We start from the raw sequence: 20,994 nt of genomic DNA, 5'->3' as shown, positions 1-20,994 counted from the left end.
CACTATGGACTGTATGGCTAGCACTGGTCAGTAGTGACCGCTTCACCACTGAATCACAAGCACCTAGATGATCTCATATGACCAGTTTCATAAAGCACTTCAGAAATTAAAAACGGCTACTCTGAATTTGCACACCACCACTGTTAATGCACTATTAGCCCCAAACTTAACTTCTGCATTAACAGTGTTATACGAAAAAAAATCTGAATTCTCCCAGCAAAAGGTGAATATGAATGGATGATTTCCAATGAATTTGTAGAGATAAGCCATTAGAAAAGGTTCCCATGAGCAGAACTGATAGGAAATATGCATGCGCATTCCATCTGAAACAGTTGAAGGATATCTTACTAGATTTATATTTAGCGAAACATTGTTTAGATATGAATGTTTAAGCATTGATTCAAGTAACCAAGCATCTCCACGCTGGTCTCCCATAAAAAGCTCCTGGACATGCAGTAACACATTTAGAAAAGCAACATTCAGATGAAAATGCAGAGGCAGAGAATCAGAAGTGACTTCCAGTAATGCACACACCCCATGCCAACATAACGGCCCTTCTATTAGGTTTGCAAATAAATCCATTAATGGCATAGAATCAAAACATGAATCACAACATGGCAGCAGGGGAAAGTTTCTTTCATTATTTGTTCACAGAATTTGGAAATAGCAGATTTTTAAAAAAAATCCTGTCCTTTCAAAATTAAGTGGCTTGCTGGGTCACGTCAGAGGGCAAATAAGAATGATGGACAAGTGGTGCAGGTTCCCTGAGGTGACGAACATCCGACCAATCAACAGCCCACACATGGGATAAGTCTGAGGGAGACAAGTCTGAAGGAGACAAGTGAATTGTCCAGGTTAGAACAGTTGGCAGGAATGGAACCCGAGTGTAAGCTGGGGGGGACCGGGGGGGGGGACACACACACCCACACACACATGTGTAGAATCACATAGGCTAGGCCAAGTAAAGACAGGGTTTGTTAAAAAACCTTGGAGTGCATAGACACTGTCTGAAGTGTCTCGACCCGAAACATCACCTGTTCCATTTCTACAGGTATGCTGTCTGACCTGCTGAGTTATTCCAGCTTTTTGTGTCTATCTTTGGATTAAACTAGTATCTGCAGTGGTTTCCTACACGGGGCCTGTTTACACACTGTAAAGCTCTACAACTCTAAACACAACCAGCAGCCCAGCATTCAATGGTGGTTATTAAGTACATTTGTACTAATCCTTGCCCGTGCCGACCAAGATGCTCCATCTACACTAGTCCCACCTGCCTGCGTTTGGCCCATATCCTCCAAACCATTTCCATACATGCAAATGGTCAAATGTCTTAAATCTTGTTACAGTACCTTCAAGGTCATCAGAGGAGCGGCAGGTGAAGGAGTGAGTGCGGGGATTGGCTGAGCAGTTAAATTAGCAAATTGGTAAATTGGCTAATTAATCAATTTAACAGCTAATATAAGCAAGGCTTGCTCTAGGGGAGCAGCCTGTCGGGGAGCGGCCTTGTCGAGGGAAGTGAAGTGCCTTGTGAGAAAAGTGCCTTGTGAGAAAAGTGCCTTGTGAGAAAAGTGCCTTGTGAGAAAAGTGCCTTGTGAGAAAAGTGCCTTGTGAGAAAAGTGCCTTGTGAGAAAAGTGTCTTGTGAGAAAAGTGCGAGTTCTTTGGCGAGGAGGCTGAGGCTGACCAGGTCCAGATTTATCTACCTTCATACCCCTTAGGAAGTCCAAAACATCCTTGACCATAATACCGACTGTCCTCAAGACATCTCCATTAACTGTCTCAAGTTCCCCAGTGTTCATGTCTTTCTCCATTGCAGAAATACTCATTGAGGACCTTGCCTGTCTCCTGCAGATCCACAGAGGTGAAGGGCCCTATTCTCTCTCTTGTTAACTGCATCCCTTTTATGTACATGAAATCTCTTTGGATTTTCATTATTAACTGCAAGAGCTATCAACCTGGTCCATAGTCTTCTATGCCCTCTGGTGTTGCATTTCTGTAATGTGATATTTCCGTATTTGCCTTCACTAACCCTTCCAGCAGTGCGTTTCATATGTCAACCCCTCCTCAGATTGTCTCTAAACTTCCCACCCCAAGCCTATTTCCTGCAATTGTAGGCACATTTGTGATGGGGGGGGGGGGGGGGGGGAATTAAACTCTGTCTACTCCACGTCCCTTATCTTTGTATACCTCCGTCAGGTTCCCCCTCAGCTCCAATGAAAACAAATCCAGCCTAGCCAATCTCTCCTCACAACTGAAACATTCCACCCCAAGCCTCATTCCTACAAACACGTCTACACTCTCGCAACTGTAGAGTGCCCTTGCCAGTTTGGAGGCTGGGCCTGCACCTATGTTTTATAAACCTGTACCACAATCTCCCTGATCTCATATTCTAGGTCCCAGTTAATGGCAGCTAACATCCACATGACACTTGTCCAGATGAGTGGTCACTAATGATGACAATGATAAAATTATCGGATTCTCAACCAAACCATTTGGTTTACTAATGCATTAGGGAAGAAAACCTGTCACCCTAAACCCAGTCAGCTCTGCTATGGGCCAAGAGTCACAGTGTAAGCAACTACCCTCTGTGATAAACCAGCAGACACAGTGTGAGCAACTACCCTCTGCAATAAACCAGCAACCCACTCTGTTCAGGGGAAATTTATTTTTTCGGAGAAAGGGAAAAAAGAAGAAATGGCATTCAGAATCCAAGGCTGTGACCTGACTGTTCAGTCACCACTCAGGCAATGCCTCTGCATCCTTGCTGAAATGAATGAGTAATTCAGAAATAAAACAAGCAGAGTCAGAGAATAAATCCTGCAGGTCCACGAATTGTAAAGTGGGATATTGAGTTGACAGTTCATTGTAGGCGGACTGATTTGCAGATTCCCATAAAACCCTTCGAAAACAGAAGCGCAAAATTAAAAAAAAACAACCAGGATGAAATTTTAATTTGTTTTGCACCAACTTAACAGGACAAGCTTAGAGCCCGCAAAAAAAGTAATCACTGATAAGACAATGAAAGACTTAGTCATTTCAGATTCGGTCAAGTCATCAGGATATAATCACTCACACTGATGGTCTAGCAATCAGAATTCAAAGGCCGCAAAAGACGCTCATTAATAATAACAGAACCTGTGGAGAAATATTATGAGTATAGAAAAGTGGATACATGACATTCCACTGACTTTAAAGATAAATTTGGAACATACTCCTGCTGTCTGCAATCAGGAGTAACCTCATGGATGTTGCAAGGAATCTCAGTACCACTCTAACCATTCTCCCTCAGCCACTCGATGCAACCCATAACCCAAAGATTCATTGTAAAGCAGCAGCACCCAGAATAACGAGAACATGCATTAAATTAGTACCTCTCTTTGAACCGTTGCCTGGAAAAAAAAACCTGCGTTTCAAGTGTTAATTCAGTAATGGTGCATATAAAGGCAAAAGCAGAAACTTTCCACTCCAGCTATTTAAACAGCGTGGGTGCAAAATGATGCAATGGTGCAATTACAAAATGCGATACATGTCAGCGATGGACTAGCAGCACTGACCGATGTGAAACATTCAGCTCTTTCTCAATCTGCAAAAGGGCAAGGCAAAGAAAATCAATGAAAACAGAAAAGAAAAAGTTTAGATTAACACAAAAAGCTGGAGTAACTCAGCAGGACAGGCAGCATCTCTGGAGAGAAGGAATGGGTGATGTTTCAGGTCGAGACCCTTCTTCAGACTTTGTTAAACTTAGTTAAATTATTTAACAAAGTTAAATTGAATTAAGAGAGCTTTCATATTGAAAAAGCATTTAATTGGGGGGTGGAGAAGGAAAATGTAGTGAATAAGAGGCATAAAAGGACATGGACTAGGATGTGCTTAACATTAATAACAGCTCCAGAACTTCCCAAGCAAATATATTTGCCATGTGGCAACGTAGATGTGTCCCAATGCACATTTATACTGCACAGAACCTTCTCCTTCTGACCCAAGGTCCCACAGAATTAAATCAGCATTCCACACCATGCAACTAATTCTATAATGAAGGCATTAAAAAGAAGACCTAAACTATTTCAGGCAGAGCACCAACAGCTAAAAGCTTCATCTCAAAGCTTTCCACCGAACACTCGCTGGAGCCACTCATCTTTTCAATAAGATTGTGCGAAGGCCGGAAGCATTGGTGTTGACGTGGATTGTGGAAATTACTTTCTCCAATGTCAGAAGAAAGCTGAGCAACCCAAAAATGTCATAATCGGGTCACTGTGCTCACCTCAAACCTGCTGCCACTGTTCTTTTCATGAGTACTGTGCATGATATTCACCAAGAAAGACGTTATTGAGGGTGAGATTAGGCGTAGGTGTGTTGATATTCTCGGGCATGTGTTGGATGTCTTGAACATCACTAAAGTGGATAAGTCCCAAGGCTTGATGAGATCTTTGTTTGGTGGACACTTGATCTACTTCAGATTTACTCCAGCACCTTGTGGGCTTTTTTTTGTAAACCAGCATCTATGGTTCCTAGTTTCCAAACTTAGTAAATTGCAAATGGCAAAATTTTAGAGTTATGGATAGTGACGAAGCTTATGATATAGGATATAGTAGGATATGGATCTGATAGAAATCAGTTGAAGTTTCCCGACCGCCCCGACGTGGCAAATCCAACAGCCTGACCGCGGGAGAAGACGGCAGGGGAAGAGAAAAAGACATTCTGGCCTTCCATCACAGTGAGGAGGGACTGGAGGAGACTCACTGTGATGGATGTTTCTTTTTGTTTGGTGTTAGTTGTGATTGTATGTGTTATTGCATTTTTATTGATTAATCTTATTGGTCTTATTGTTCAACTGCGGGTAATGTTTCATTTTACTACACATTTATGTGTATGTAACAAATAAACGACTATTGACTATTGACTATTGACCTCAAATGTTATCTATCATGTTCTCCAGGGATGCTACCTGACCAGCCGAGTTAATCCAGCACTGGTCTTTCTTTGGTAAACCAGCATCTGCAGTTCCTTGGTTCTACATCATTACTAGATGAACCAGCTTCCCAGTCAATAGAAATGAAAACAAGACTAACTGGATAATACAATGGGCATCAGGTGCTATTGAAAAACAGGAGCACTACACTGTATGTCATGTGGATTCAGCTGGCAAGGCAGGTAGGCTAATTCTGGGCTCTGTGAATCAAATTATGCTTGTTGAGGGGGGTCATCCTGATCGAACAGCACCGGCACCATTGTGGAAGTGGAAAACCAAGCGAAGCTTTTAGCCACTCGTGAAGCTACCATTGGATTCAGAGCTAAAATTGCTGAAAGATTCTGACAATTCCCACATCCCGGCACGCGGCAATAATAACGCACGGTCCCAGAGGCACACCGACCCAGGATTCTTTTATTTCAATAGGACAGGTACAAAAGACAAAAAGGCTTTTAAGAATGATCAGTGCCAATAATGTGCATGATTCTTATGATAGCTGAGTGAAGAGCTCTTAAAGCAATGGCCACCTTTAGTCATGTTGGGATACAGTTTAATACCAAGAGATTGACACCAAACTGACGGCAGACTCACCTGACTGAACGTGGGCTTGTTATGCAAACGAGAACATCGGTCTCCATGACGACAGGCTCCGATTTTAAAATAGAATGAACAGTTGACCCTGTTAAAGAGGACATATTTTATCAGTACACCAATGAATCAGAGAAAGAGAAAAAAAAAATCACTGGAGAACCTCAGTGAGTCAGTTGGCATCTGTGGAGGCAATGGGATAATCCAGGTAGAGACCCTGCATCAGGACTGAATTGTTTACTTTTAAACCTCCACTCAGTGACCCCCTTTACTCATCAGAACAAGATCTGAAGCTCATGCCATTTAGTCAGTCAGAAATCATGGAAACGGGCCTTTCAGCTGAGAGACCAAGATCAATCGCATTTATTTGACTTTAGCTGTCCATATCCCTCCAAACCTTTCCATGTACCTGTCTGCATGCAATTTAAACAGTGTAACTGTACACACTGTATTTGGATAATCTGCCAAAATTATATTGAATGACAGTGCTTGCTTGAAGAACCAAATGGCCTGCTCCTGCTACCCAATTCCATGTAAATGGCAATGAAAGTATTGTTTCAGCGAGACAATCAACATTTCCATCCCTGTGCGTTCTATTCCGTCCACCTGCTTCCGCTCAGCAATATATAATTGCTCACAATTCTCACTTTGCCAGGTGCTCCTCAGCTTCTGATGGGGTTCCGTTCCGAGAAACCCATCGCAAACCAAAAGTATATGTCAAAATGCATTGTAATACACGCGATCACATGGCTGGAAGCGAGCTGCGGCTCGCCATGGGTCGTTACCGTTTGCACCATCGCAAAGTCAAAATATCGCAAGTCGAAACATCGTAAGCCGGGCTGCACCTGTAGCAACGGAGGGCTATTAAGGTCATAAGTGAAAGGAGCAGAATTAGGCCATTCAGCCCATCAGGTCTGCTCCTCTATACAATCATGGCTGATCTATCTCTCCCTCCTAACCCCATTCTTCTGCCTTCTCCCTATAACCCCTGACTCCCGTCCTAGTCAAGAATCTATCTATCTCTGCCTTAAAAATATCTATTGAATATCTATTGATCCAATTCGTTAACTACCTGCCTCCACATACCGCTCAGCTCACCAAATATTTCTACCACCGTTTTCATGACAGATTTCCAGAATCCACAGCTAATTGTTGCTCAATTGCAGAATGGATTTCTAGCTCCTGTATAGAAAGAACTGTCATTGGAAGCAGCACAAAGTAACTACATTTGTGCTTGGACCACTGCTGTTCCAAACTTATATCAATGATTCAGACTTGGACATCAAATACATTTTTTAATTTATGGATTATACCAATTGTTTTATAAAGGTAATCAGGGAATAGATAGATATCATTGTAGATGACAACTATTTGCATCAAATGTAAATAGCAAATTAAATTTAACAGACAAATGAGGCAGCATGTTTTATTTGGAACATGCATATCCAGGTGAGTAGACAGATCAAAACCAAGAGCATTTTAAAAACCAAGAGTTTATTTCTTCGCAGCATAAGTGAAAAGTAGGCAAGGATGATAAATCTGCATTGAACTAAACCAGTGAAATGTTGAAACAAACAATTCCTCTCCCCCCTCCCACAGATGCTGATCCATCTCCTGATTCCAGCAGTCACTCGTGTCTCCATTTTAAAATGCACTTTTATAAATATATTGAGAGTGCACCGAATATTTACATGGAAGATACCAAAAATGTGAGGTGATATATATTGAAAAATCATGTAGTCATTCAGAAGAGAATGACCTATTGACAACCTTTAAATCAATGCAAGGTTTTAGTGAAAAACAAATGGTGGAAACATCAAGTCAAAGACGCTTCTCATCAGAACGCGAAAAAGCCCACTTGCTAAATATCCAATCTGGTCTACAGAAATAATTGCTAAAGGAGGATCCCAATCCAAAATGCCATCTGTCCACTCCCTCCCTCTACACGTTCTGTCTGACTGACCCAGTCTCTCCAGCACTGTGTTTTACTTAATGTTTCCTACAGTAGTGCCAGAAAGTGGCCAAACAGCTGTGCAGGCACTGCTTAAACCCCTTCTCTTTTCCCTGCACATGCTCCTCAGCCCTCTATTTGCTGCCTGCTGTTGGGATAAAGGGAACACCTTGTTCAAGATTAGATGACAGTAAGAAGTACTGAAGAATTCCCTGCAGGCCAGAGAGAGATCATTACTGTTACATGCGTGAATGCATGGCTATTGACAATAGGTTTCCCAGGAGCGATGCAAGTCAATGGCTGGCTGCCACTGGACTTTCACCCATGCTTAAAAATCCCATATCTACGGGGACACTGTAGCTCCTTGTAATGATGAACAGATACATTATTAGATATGGAAATGTGATGGGCAAGGTACTGAGCTTCTGTTCCAGATATAATTACATTGCTCCAAACCTCACCAGTTAAAAATAATACATTTTACACCAAATGGAAAGCAGAAGCGAATACAGGACCTTCAACTTGCATACAATTTTTTTTAGATTAGATTAATAAAGGTTTTTCAACAATGCTCCAAAATGACAGAATTTGCAACAGAGCACTTCAGGACACCAAGGCTACAAAATATTGTATCAATTATGGTTTTCTGTTCGGCACAAAGAACTTAAAGGCGCTGGATGGTATTCAGGCCACCTTGTCCATTCTGATTAATTCCATACAGAAGGCCAGTTTGAAGTGCACAAGGCCGGTGGAGGGTCTCCATCAGTTGTATGGGTTCAGTCACACAGCCACCAGCTCTGGTCAATCTTCACACTGGAGGATGGCAGCAGTCCCCAGGGAACAATGCTGTGACAACATTTGATACACAACCATTAGCCATGGGCATCCAGAGCAACATATACACACTAGGAATAGCATAGACCCAGACTGCACTCTCTCTCCCGTCTCAGAATTCCCAATGCATCTCGACCCCCCCCCCCAAAATCTATTAATCACAAGATCCCAACAGGACAAGGATTATCATCCTTAATCTAAACTATCCCTCTTCACTAGGCACCAAGCCCCACATTGTCACCAAACCTGCGTGTTAAAGGCAGTGCTTGAGGCTCAGAGAAGCCCTCAACCTCCACAGAACACAAGCAGGAGCAATCACAGGCTATCAGCCCTGCACCCTATACTGCCATTCAATAAGATCATGCCTGTTCCAATCTTGGTCTCAACATTGCTGCCCTATCTCACCCAAAACACCACATCCCATGTGGTTTAAACATGTTCTAAACATATTCACTGGAGAGTACTTGAAGGTACAATTTCCAAAGATTCATAATGCCCACAGAAATTCCTACTCATTCTGAAATGGGTGATCCATACTCCTGAGACTCTGGTCTGGATACGCCCACATCCTTCCTGGCTATTCCATGCAGAATCCCTCTTCAATAAGATCCAGTCAGTATTGGCCCAACCTACTTAACCTTTCTTTATCTATCAATTCCTTCAGAGGAACCAAACTACTGAAACATGTCTAACTAGTGCCCGATAAAAGACAAGAAAACTATGCTTATACTCTTACCTCTATTCTTACATTCCATATCTTGCAATAAAGGCCATTAGCCACCCTAACTACCCCCTGTTTCTGCAGGCTGACTCTTGATACATGCACACAAAACCTCAGATGCCTTGCCAAATCGCATATCTGTGATCGGAGAAGATTTGAGAAATTCCGTCAGACTCACAGGAGAGAATGGTGAAGTGGAAATAATTACACAAACAGTCTGAAGGGATCTGACCCCAAACATCACCAACCCATGTTCTCCACAGATGCTGCCTGACCAGCTGAGATATTCCAGCAATTTGTGTCTTTTTTTCTGTGAAACATCGGTAGTTCCTTGTGTCAACATAGTTGCAGTATTGCTCATTTAAAACTCATGTGCAAATTAATTTATTCTTGCAATAACCAATGTTCCAATGAACATTTTCCAATTGATTTATTCACAAAATGCTGGAGTAACTCAGCAGGTCAGGCAGCATCTCGGGAGAGAAGGAATGGGTGACGTTTCGGGTCGAGACCCTTCTTCAGACATTTTCCAATGTTCTATAGATTCAGGATCAGTTCCTGTGGATTGGAGGGTAGCTAGTGTTGTCCCACTTTTTAAGAAAGGAGGGAGAGAGAAAACGGGAAATTATAGACCAGTTAGTCTGACATCAGTGGTGGGGAAGATGCTGGAGTCAATTATAAAAGACGAAATTGCGGAGCATTTGGACAGTAGTAACAGGATCGTTCCGAGTCAGCATGGATTTACGAAGGGGAAGTCATGCTTGACTAATCTTCTGGAATTCTTTGAGGGTATAACTAGGAAAATTGACAGGGGAGAGCCGGTGGATGTGGTGTACCTCAACTTTCAGAAAGCCTTCGACAAGGTCCCACATAGGAGATTAGTGGGCAAAATTAGAGCACATGGTATTGGAGGTAGGGTACTGACATGGATAGAAAATTGGTTGACAGACAGAAAGCAAAGAGTGGGGATCAATGGGTCCCTTTCAGAATGGCAGGCAGTAACTAGTGGGGTACTGCAAGGCTCGTTGCTGGGACCGCAGCTATTTACAGTATACATTAATGGCTTGGATGAAGGGATTAAAAGTACCATTAGCAAATTTGCAGATGATACAAAGCTGGTTGGTAGTGTGAACTGTGAGGAAGATGCTATGAGGTTGCAGGGTGACTTGGACAGGTTATGTGAGTGGACGGAAGCATGGCAGATGCAGTTTAATGCGGATAAGTGTGAGGTTATCCACTTTGGTGGTAAAAATAGGAAGTCAGATTATTATCTGAATGGTGTCAAGTTAGGAAAAGGGGATGGACAACGAGATCTGGGTGTCCTAGTGCATCAGTCACTGAAAGGAAGCATGCAGGTACAGCAGGCAGTGAAGAAAGCCAATGGAATGTTGGCCTTCAATACAAGAGGAGTTGAGTATAGGAGCAGAGAGGACCTTCTGCAGTTGTACAGGGCCCTAGTGAGACCGCACCTGGAGTACTGTGTGCAGTTTTGGTCTCCAAATTTGAGGAAGGATATTCTTGCTATTGAGGGCGTGCAGCGTAGGTTTACTAGGTTAATTCCCGGAATGGCGGGACTGTTATATGTTGATAGACTGGAGCGACTAGGCTTGTACACACTGGAATTTAGAAAAATGTGAGATCTTATCGAAACGTATAAGATTGTTAAGGGGTTGGACACGTTAGAGGCAGGAAACATGTTCCCAATGTTGGGGGAGTCAAGAACAAAGAGCCACAGTTTAAGAATAAGGGGTAGGCCATTTAGAACTGAGAAGAGGAAAAACTTTTTCATTCAGAGAGTTGTGAATCTGTGGAATTCTCTGCCTCAGAAGGCAGTGGAGGCCAATTCTCTGAATGCATTCACGAGAACGCTAGATAGAGCTCTTAAGGATAGCGGAGTCAGGGGGTATGGGGAGAAGGCAGGAACGGGGTACTGATTGAGAATGATCAGCCATGATCACATTGAATGGCGTTGCTGGTTCGAAGGGCCGAATGGCCTCCTCCTGCACCTATTGTCTATCTGTGGAATTCTCTGCCTCAGAAGGCAGTGGAGGCCAGTTGTCTGAATGCATTCAAGAGAGAACTAGATAGAGCTCTTAAGGATAGCAGAGTCAGGGGGTATGGGGAGAAGGCAGGAACGGGGTACTGATTGAGAATGATCAGCCATGATCACATTGAATGGTGGTGCTGTCTCGAAGGGCCGAATGGCCTACTCCTGCACCTATTGTCTATAAAGGTGGTGAATCTGTAGAATACTCTATTCGAGAGGCTCAGAGGCTAGATCATTGTAAGACAGATAATTTTTTGAAAGATCAGGGAATTGAGAGCTATAGGGAACTGGCACAGTGGTCAAAGCACATCCCTGTGGATAGATGGATCAGTCATCACTTTACTTCTGGTCAGGATGCCTCTCTCGCACCTTTTTCCAGTAAGTACACTGTTGAATGTATTAGCACTGTTTACTTTGCTTGCACAGAACTTATTACCTTTCACTTGATCAACTTTGCTGTCAATTTCCATCCTGCTGTGAGCAGTTTTGGGTCCCATATCTGAGAAAGAATGTGCTGGTATTGGAGAGGGTCCAGAGGAGGTTTACGAGAATGATTGCAGGAATGATTGGGCTAACATATGATGAGCATTTGAAGGCACTAGGTCTGTGCTTGCTGGAGTTTAGGATGAAAGGCCTGGATAGAGTGAATGTGGAGAGAATGTTTCCACTAGTGGGAGAGTCTAGGACCAAAGGTCATAGCCTCAGAATAAAAATACATACTTTTAGAATGGAAATTGGAGAATTTCTTAAGTCAGAGGGTGGTGAATCTGTGGAATTAATTGCCACTGGAGGCTATGGAGGCCGTCAATGGATATTTTAAAGGCAGAGATTGATAGGCTCTTGATTAGTATGGGAGCCAGGGATTATGGAGAGCAGGCAGGGGAATGGGGTTGAGGGGGAAAGATAGGTCAGCCACGACTGAATGGCAGAGTATACTTGATGGACCGAATGGCCCAATTCTGCTCCTTTAACTTATTAACACAGATGGGTCTGAACCTATCCAATCCATATACCTGCACAGATCTGAGGGGGAGCTTTACGCAGAGGATGGTGGGTATATGAAATGATCAGTCAGAGATGGAGGCAGAGGCAACTACAACTCGAGTTTTTGAAAAACCACTGAGACAGGTACATGGTTAGGAACTCCAACAGCCTGACCGCGGGACAAGACGGCAGGGAAGAGAAAAAGACATTCTGGCCTTCCATCACAGTGAGAAGGGACTGGAGGAGACTCACTGTGATGGATGTTTCTTTTTGTTTGGTGTTAGTTGTGATTGTATGTGTTATTGCATTTTTATTGATTAATCTTATTGGTCTTATTGTTCAACTGCGGGTAATGTTTCATTTTACTACACATTTATGTGTATGTAACAAATAAACGACTATTGACTATTGACTATTGAAAGGAATGGGATTATGAAGCAAATTAGGAAAAATACAATTAGCATGGATAAGCAACTTCGCCAGCATTGACTAGTCCAGCCCAGCATTGACTAGTCCAGCCCAGCATTGACTAGTCCAGCCCAGCATTGATTAGTCCAGCCCAGTTATGTGTTGCATGCCTCTATCACTCTCTCGAATTTCTGCACAGCTAATCAAGACAATTTTCTGTGGGCATTCTTAACCACCTTACGGATCTATGCTGCCACCTTCAGGCTTACTTCGATGTACACTTCCAAAGAAATCTCTACATAAATTTTGATGATGATAACCATGCACACTGTCAAATTTGCTAGTTTCATTTAGTCATCATCATTCACAACTTGCTCCTCAGCGCCTCCAGGAAATCTGACTAAACTTTTGTGGCTAAAAGCAACTAATGCAGGAACAATATCGTGACTTGGGAGAAAGTGTCTGATACGGTGGGGTGTCAAAGATTATTGTGGAAAATAACATTTCATGGTGCAGGAGGAAATATTAGCACAGAAGAATTTTGGCAAACAGGAAAATGAAAGATTTTTTTGCTGATTGGCAAGATGCAAGTGATGTGCCACAGGAACCGATGTTGCTGTTTCAATTTTTTACAATGTATATTAATTTACTTGGATAAAGGCACTGAAGATACGATTGTTAAATTTACAGATGACAGTAGTTAGCTGGGCAGAAAAGCGGCAAGACAATGAAATCCAGGATAGTGGGGATAGGCTAACGGAGCACATGAATACACGCGTGGTTAAATACTCAGCAGTGTGATTGTTGGCCTAAACATGTCACAGAATGGTCACGCCAAGGAGGGAGGTCATTCAGCCCACTGGCTCTTCACTAGAACCATCCAGCTGGTCCCACTCCCCACCCACTCCAACAAATTCTTTTTTCAGACACTTATGAACAGGACATATCAATCTCTACTACTGCATTTGACACTATCCATTTGAAATATAAAATCACCTGAATTCAATGTCCTCTGGTTCTTTATTCTCTCGGCCAAAAGGAACATCTCCCATCTACAGGGAGCTCTGCTATAATGCAATACTGGTCTTCATAAGAAACCTCACATTGTGGAAAATTGAGTTATTGAAAACTTCACAATGGAGGAACGGTGCAGATGCTGGTTTAAACTGAAGATAGACACAAAATATTGGAATAACTCAGCAGGACAGGCAGCATCTCTGGAGAGAAGGAATGGGTGACGCTTCGGGTCAAGACCCTTCTTCAGACTGATGTCAGGGGAGATACATAGATAAGGAAATGTATGGTGTGAAAATAGAACAAAGGGAATGCAGATCAAGGATAATGTATAATCGACATTGTTGGCTGGGGGAAGGTTACAACAAAGCAGATAGAGATAAAATGTAGTCGGAGACAGTAAGACTGGTCGGAGAACTGGGAAGGGATGGAGACGGAAAGCCAGGATTACTTGAAGTTAGAGAAGTCAATGTTCATACAGCTGGGGTGTAAGCTGCCCAAGCGAAATGTGAGGTGTTGTTCCTCCAATTTGCGCTGGACCTCACTCTGTCAATGGAGGAGGCCCAGGACAGAAAGGTCAGTGTGGGACTGGGAGGGGGATTTAAAGTGTTCAGCAACCGGGAGATCAGGTTGGTATAGACAGATTGAGCGGTGGTGTTCAGCGAAACAATCGCCGAGCCTGCACTTGGTCTCGTGATATATAGGCGTCCACACCTTGCACCGCGGACAGATACCGTAGATGAGGTTGGAGGAGGTGGAAGTGAACCTCTGCCTCACCTGAAAAGTCTGACGGGGTCCTTGGATGGAGTGGAGGGGGGAGTTATAGGGACAGGTGTTGCATCTCCTGCAGTTGCAGGGGAAAGTACCTGGGGAGGGGGTAGTTTGGGTGGGAAGGGATGAGTCCCTGACCAGGGAGATGTGGAGAGAACGGTCTCTGTGGAAAGCAGTGAAGATGGGAAGACGTGGCTAATGGTTGGATCCCGTTGGAGGTAGCGAAAATGTTGGAGGATTATGTGCCGTATACGACGACTGATGGGGTGGAAGGCAAGGACTAGTGAGACTCTGTCCCTGTTACGATTGGGGGGAGGGTGAGCAAGAACGGAGCTGTGGGATATCAAGGAGACCCAAGCAAGGGCCTCATCTATGATGGAAGAGGGGAACCCCCATTCCCTAAAGAATGAGGACACCTAGTATGGAAAAAAAGATTAGGGGCTAAAGAGTTTGACTTGTAATAACTCGCAGGTTATTTAACCCTCAAAAGTTGCAAACACATCTTTTTATTAGCTGCATGTTTATTTTTGATACTGCTCGCTAAAAAAGGTGAATGTTACATTGTTTAATGGAGCACTATTGCACAAGTGTCAATAGAAACGACTGCTGTCAATTCTTGAGACAATGACATCTGATCACCACAGGGACGTTACATGAAAGGTTTTCCCCTAGACTGTTGTTCCCACACCCTCAATACAGATGTTCCCACACCCTCAATACAGATGTTTTTCTGCATGTCAATTTCCAAAGCGTCTTTTCAGTGTTTCCTATCAAAATTGTGTTTTCACCAATTCAACCTCCGTTATGCAATCCTTATTCACTCCTATTATATCCTAAAGCTAAAGAAACATGCATTATAACAGAACTGTCTGCAGTCTATACCCTGCATTACCCTCCAGCAATCCAGTAGCAGACTGAAATCACCAGAGGTCTGGTATCTGCCCCACTAGGGCTCTGCCTTCAGCACCCTCTCCATTAAACCGACCAAATCCTTGTCTTCACCCCCTCCCCTCCAAATCAAGCCCACCACCACCCTGCCTCCCCCCTTCAAGCTCACCAGCACCATCACCACGCCACCCCTTTAAGGCCCACTGGTTCAAGCTAAATAGGTTCACAGAAAAATGAACATTTAATGAAAAATGTAATAAAAAATACATGTTTCAAAAGCTGAAATCTCCCTTTGAAGCGACAGGTGTTGCCAACAGTTTGGTTTTGGTCTAGATTCCAGCACCTGCAGTCCCTTGTGCCATAGAGTCATGTGATAGGAGTAGAATTAGGCCATTCAGCCCATCAAGTCTATTCTACCATTCAATCATGGCTGATCTATCTTTCCCTCCTAAAAGAACGTCCTTTAATTTGCTCCCTAAAAGAACGTCCTTTAATTCTGAGGCTATGACCCCTGGTCCTGGAGTCCCCCACTAGTGGAAACATCCTCTCCACATCTACTCTATCCAAACCTTTCACTATTCTGTACATTTCAATGAGGTCCCCCCTCATTCTTCTAAACTCCAGCGAGTACAGGCCCAATGCCAACAAACGCTCATAGACAATAGACAATAGGTGCAGGAGTAGGCCATCCGGCCCTTCGAGCCAGCACGACCATTCAATGTGATCATGGCTGATCATTCTTAATCAGTACCCCGTTCCTGCCTTCTCCCATATCCCCTGACTCCACTATCCTTAAGACCTCTATCTAGCTCTCTCTTGAATGCATTCAGAGAATTGGCCTCCGTTGCCTTCTGAGGCAGTGAATTCCACAGATTTACAACCTCTCTGACTGAAAAAGCTTTTCCTCATCTCTGTTCGAAATGGCCTACCCCTTATTCTTAAACTGTGGCCCCTAGTTCTGGACTCCCCCAACATTGGGAACACATTTCCTGCCTCTAACGTGTCTAACCCCTTAATAATCTTATATGTTTCGATAAGATCCCCTCTCATCCTTCTAAATTCCAGTGTATACAAGCCTAGCCGCTCCAGTCTTTCAACATATGATAGTCCCGCCATTCCGGGAATTAACCTAGTAAACCTACGCTGCACGCCCTCAATAGCAAGAATATCCTTCCTCAAATTTGGAGACCAAAACTGCACACAGTACTCCAGGTGCGGTCTCACTCGGGCCCTATACAACTGCAGAAGGACGTTTTTGCTCCTATACTCAACTCCTCTTGTTATGAAGGCCAACATTCCATTCGCTTTCTTCATTGCCTGCTGTACCTGCATGCTTCCTTTCAGTGACTGATGCACTGGGACACCCAGATCTCATTGTACGTCCCCTTTTCCTAACTTGACACCATTCAGATAATAATCTGCCTTCTTATTCTTACCACCAAAGTGGATAATCTCACACTTATCCACATTAAACTGCATTTGCCATGCATCCGCCCACTCACACAACCTAGCCAAGTCACCCTGCAACCTCATAGCATCTTCCTCACAGCTCACATTACCACCCAGCTTTGTATCATCTGCAAATTTGCCAATGGTACTTTTAATCCCTTCCACAAGTCATTAATGTATATTGTAAATAGATGCGATCCCAGCACCGAGCCTTGCAGTACCCCACTAGTTACTACCTGCCATTCTGAAAGGGACCCATTTATCCCCACTCTTTGCTTTCTGTCTGTCAACCAATTTTCTATCCATGTCAGTACCCTACCCCCAATACCATCTGCTCTAATTTGGCCCACTAATCTCCTATGTGGGACCTTGTCGAAGGTTTTCTGAGAATAGAGGTACACCACATCCCCCGGCTCTCCCCTGTCAATTTTCCTAGTTACATCTTCAAAAAATTCCAGAAGATTAGTCAAGCATGATTTTCACTTCGTAAATCCATGCCTGTTTTTGTCCACAAACCCTCTTGAAATAAATGTTAGCATTGAGTTTGTTTTCTTTACTACTGATTTGACTTGCAGATTAACTTTTTGGGAATTCTGCACCAGCACTCCCAAGTCCCTTTGCACCTCCGATTTCTGGATTCTCTCCCCATTTAGATTAGCCTATGCCTTTATTCCTACTCCCAAAATGCATGACTCCACACTTTGCTACACTATATGCCATCTGCCACTTCTCTGCCCACTCTCCCAACCTGTCCAAGTCCTTGTGTAGGGTCCCTGCTTTCTCTGCACTACCTGCCCCTCCACCTATTTTCATATCATCCGCAAACTTGGCCACAAAGCCTTTAAATCATTAATACACAATGTGAAGAGCCCCAGCACCGACCACTGCAGAACTCCGCTAGTCACTGGCAGCACACCAGAAAAAGCCCCCTTTATTGCCACTCTTTGTCTTCTGCCATCCAGCCAACTTGCTATCCATTGCTGCCCTTTGATTCCATGGTCTCTCATCTTCCTTAGCAGCCTCACGTGTGGCACCTTAACAAAGGCTTCCTGAAAATCCAAGTAAACAACTACTGACTCTCCTTTGTCTGTCCTGCTGTTTACTTCTTCAAAGAATTCCATCAAATTTGTGAAGCAAGACCTCCGCTTCACAAGGCCATGCTGACTTCCACCCATTTTATCGTGAACTTCTAATTACTCTGTAACCTCATCCTTTATAATGGACTCTAAAATCTTACCAACCACCGAAGTCAGACTAACCAGCTTATAGTTCCCACTATTTTGCTTCGCTCCCTTCTTGTGCAGAGGGGTAATATTAGCAATTTTCCAATCATCTGGGACCTCTCCTGTCCCAAGTGATTCTTGAAATATCACTATCATTGCATCCACAACCTCTAAAATCACCTCTTTTAGAACCACCTGGTCCAGGTGATTTATCCACCTTCAGCCCTTTCAACTTCCCAAGCACCTTCTCCCTGGTAATAGCCACTCCACTAACTTCCACCACGACTCTCTTGAATCACAGTGGAAGACACCAGCAAAAAAGTTATTCAACTCCTCTGCCATTTCTTTATTCCCCATTATCACTTCTCCTGCATCCTTCTCCAGCGGCCAAACTTCCACTCTTTCTTACTCTTTATATAACTGAAGAAACTCTTGTTAACCTCTTTTATATTATTGGTTAGCTTACCTTCGTATATCATCTTTTCTCGCCTTTTTAATTACCTTCTGTTGTTCTATAAAAGCTTTCCAATCCTCAGGCTTCCCACAAATCTTTGCTGTTATAAGTCTTCTCTTTTAGTTTTATACTATTCTTGACTTCCCTTGTCAGCCAGTCGCCTCTTTCTCCCCTTGGAATCGTTCTTCCTCTTGGGAATGAAAAGATCCTGCATATTCCGGAATATTCCCAGAAATTCCTGCCATTGCTGCTCCACCATCACCCCTGCTAGGATCCCTTTCCAGTCAACGTTGGCCAGCTCCTCCCTCAGGCCTCTGTAGTGCCTTTGCTCAGCTGCAATACTGACACATCCAATTTCACCTTCTCCCTCTCAAATTGCAGATTATCATGTGGTCGCTACCTCCTACTGGTTCCTTTACCTTGAGTTCCCTTTTCAAATCCGGTTCATTACATAACACTATATCCAGAATTGCCTTTTCCCTGGTAGGCTCCACTACAAGCTGCTCTAAGAATCCACCTCGAATCCAACTCTACAAATTCCCTTCCTTCGGGTCCAGTACCAACCTGATTTTCCCTGCATATTGAAATCTCGCATGACCACCATAGCTTTTTACATGCCAATTTTATCTCCTGATGTAACTCGTACCCTATATCCTAGCTACTGTTTAGGGGCCTGTAAATAACTCCCATTGGAGTCCTTTTACCCGTATAATTTCTCAGCTCCATCCACAATGACTCTACATCTTCTCATCCTATGTTACCTCTCGCGAAGGATTGAATTTCATTCCTAACCAACAAAGCTACCGCACCCCCTCTGCCCACCTTTGTCTTTCTGATTGGATGTATAACCATGAATATTCAGCTCCCAGCACTGATCCACTTGCAGCCATGTCTCCAAAATGCCTACATCATACCTGCCTTTTTCTGGGTGGCTGCTAGTAACTAGTGGAGTTAGAGTCGTAGAGTGATTATAGTGTGGAAACAGGCCCTTCGGCCCAATTCGCCCACACCGGCCAACAATGTCCCAGCTACACTAGTCCCACTTGCCTGTGCCTGTTCCATATCCCCCCCAAAACCTGTCCTATCCATGTACCTGTCTAACTGTTTCTTAAACAATAGGATAGTCCCAGCCTCAACTACCTCCTCTGGCAGCTTGTTCCATTCATCCACCACCCTTTGTGTAAAAAAGTTACCCCTCAGATTCCTATTAAATCTTTTCCCCTTCACCTTGATCCTATGTCCTCTGGTCCTTGATTCCCCTACTCTGGGCAAAAGACTGTGCATCTACCCGGTCTATTCCTCTCATGATTTTGATGAGTTCTGCAGGGGTGCTGGGGCCGCTACTCTATACGTTGTATGTGAATGATTTGGACGAGGGGATTGAAGGTTTTGTGGCAAAGTTTGCAGATTATACAAAAACAGGTGGAGAGGCAGGTAGTGTAGAGGAAGCATGGACACGGTAGAAGGACTTGGACAGGTTGGGAGAGTGGGCAGAGAAGTGGCAGATAGAATATAGTGTAGCAAAGTGTGAAGTCATGCATTTCGGTAGTAGGAATAAATGTGTAGACTATTTTCTAAATGGGGAGAGAATCCAGAAATTGGAGGTCCAAAGGGACTTGGGAGCTGGTGCAGGATTCCCAAAAAGTTAATCTGCAAGTTGAATCGATAGTAAAGAAAGCAAACTCATTTATTTCAAGAGGGCTTGGATACAAAAAACTTGGCCGTAGAGCCCAAGTCAGTGGATATTTTTACGGCAGAGATATAGATTCTTGATTAGTACAGGTGTCAGAGGTTATGGGGAGAAGGCAGGAGAATGGGGTTAGGAGGGAGAGATAGATCGGCCATGACTAAATGGTGTAAACTTGATGGGCCAAATGGCCTAATTCTGCTCCTATTCCTTATAATGATGTATTAATATTAGTAATGTCTTGTTAGGACAAACCTACTTGTCCAGTGGGAGATAAACTGCAGATTATCATGTCGTGGTCACTACCTCCTAGTGGTTCCTTTACCTTGAGTTCCCTTATCAAATCTAGTTCATTACATAACACTAAATCCAGAATTGCTTTTTTCCCCTGGTAGGCTCCACTACAAGCGGCTCTAAGAAACCATCTTGGATGCACTCTACAAATTCCCTTTCGTGGGGTCCAGTACCAACCCAATTTTCCCTGCATATTGAAATCTCCCATGACCACCATAGCATTGCCTTTTTTTTACATACCAATTTTATCTCCTGAAGTAACTTGTATCCTATATCCTGGATACTGTTTGGGGGCCTGTAAATACATTATGCTAGCTGTGGCCAAATCATTTATAAATGTCCCAGGAATACAGGAATTTTTAAAAAAAACATCAGCTCAACCTGCCCTGCCACACAAACTCTACACATGTACCCCATGGTCATAGAATGATACAGTGTGGAAACAGGCCCTTCAGCCCATCTTGCCAACATGTCCCGGCTGCACCAGTTCCACCTACCTGTGTTTGGTCTAAATCACTCTAAACATGTACTATGCATGTACCTGTCTAACTGTTTCCTAAACGTTGGGATAGTCCCAGCCTCACCTACCTCCTCTGGCAGCTTGTTCAATACACCCACCACCATTTGTGCGAAAAGGTCACCCCTAAGATTCCTATTAAATCTTTTCCCCTTCACCTTAAACCTATGTCCTCTGGTCCTCGATTCACCTACTCT

The 20,994-nt window shown here is 43.6% G+C and overlaps 1 protein-coding gene across 3 annotated transcripts in view; it reads right to left on the bottom strand.

Moving 5' to 3' along the window:
• Positions 1-20,994, bottom strand: part of u2af1 (U2 small nuclear RNA auxiliary factor 1) — a 45,645-nt gene that overhangs the window by 22,431 nt on the left and 2,220 nt on the right. For all 3 annotated transcript variants that reach the window (XM_078408835.1, XM_078408832.1, XM_078408833.1), the window contains exon 2: positions 5,559-5,646. In XM_078408835.1, coding sequence (XP_078264961.1) covers positions 5,559-5,646 — 88 coding nt within the window. The remainder of the gene's footprint in view (positions 1-5,558; positions 5,647-20,994) is intronic.

This window comes from Rhinoraja longicauda, chromosome 12 (genome assembly GCF_053455715.1).
Source record: "Rhinoraja longicauda isolate Sanriku21f chromosome 12, sRhiLon1.1, whole genome shotgun sequence".
Lineage (NCBI taxonomy): Eukaryota > Metazoa > Chordata > Chondrichthyes > Rajiformes > Arhynchobatidae > Rhinoraja > Rhinoraja longicauda.
The sequence above is the reverse complement of the archived record's forward strand: the minus strand, read 5'-3'. Positions and strand labels throughout refer to the sequence as shown.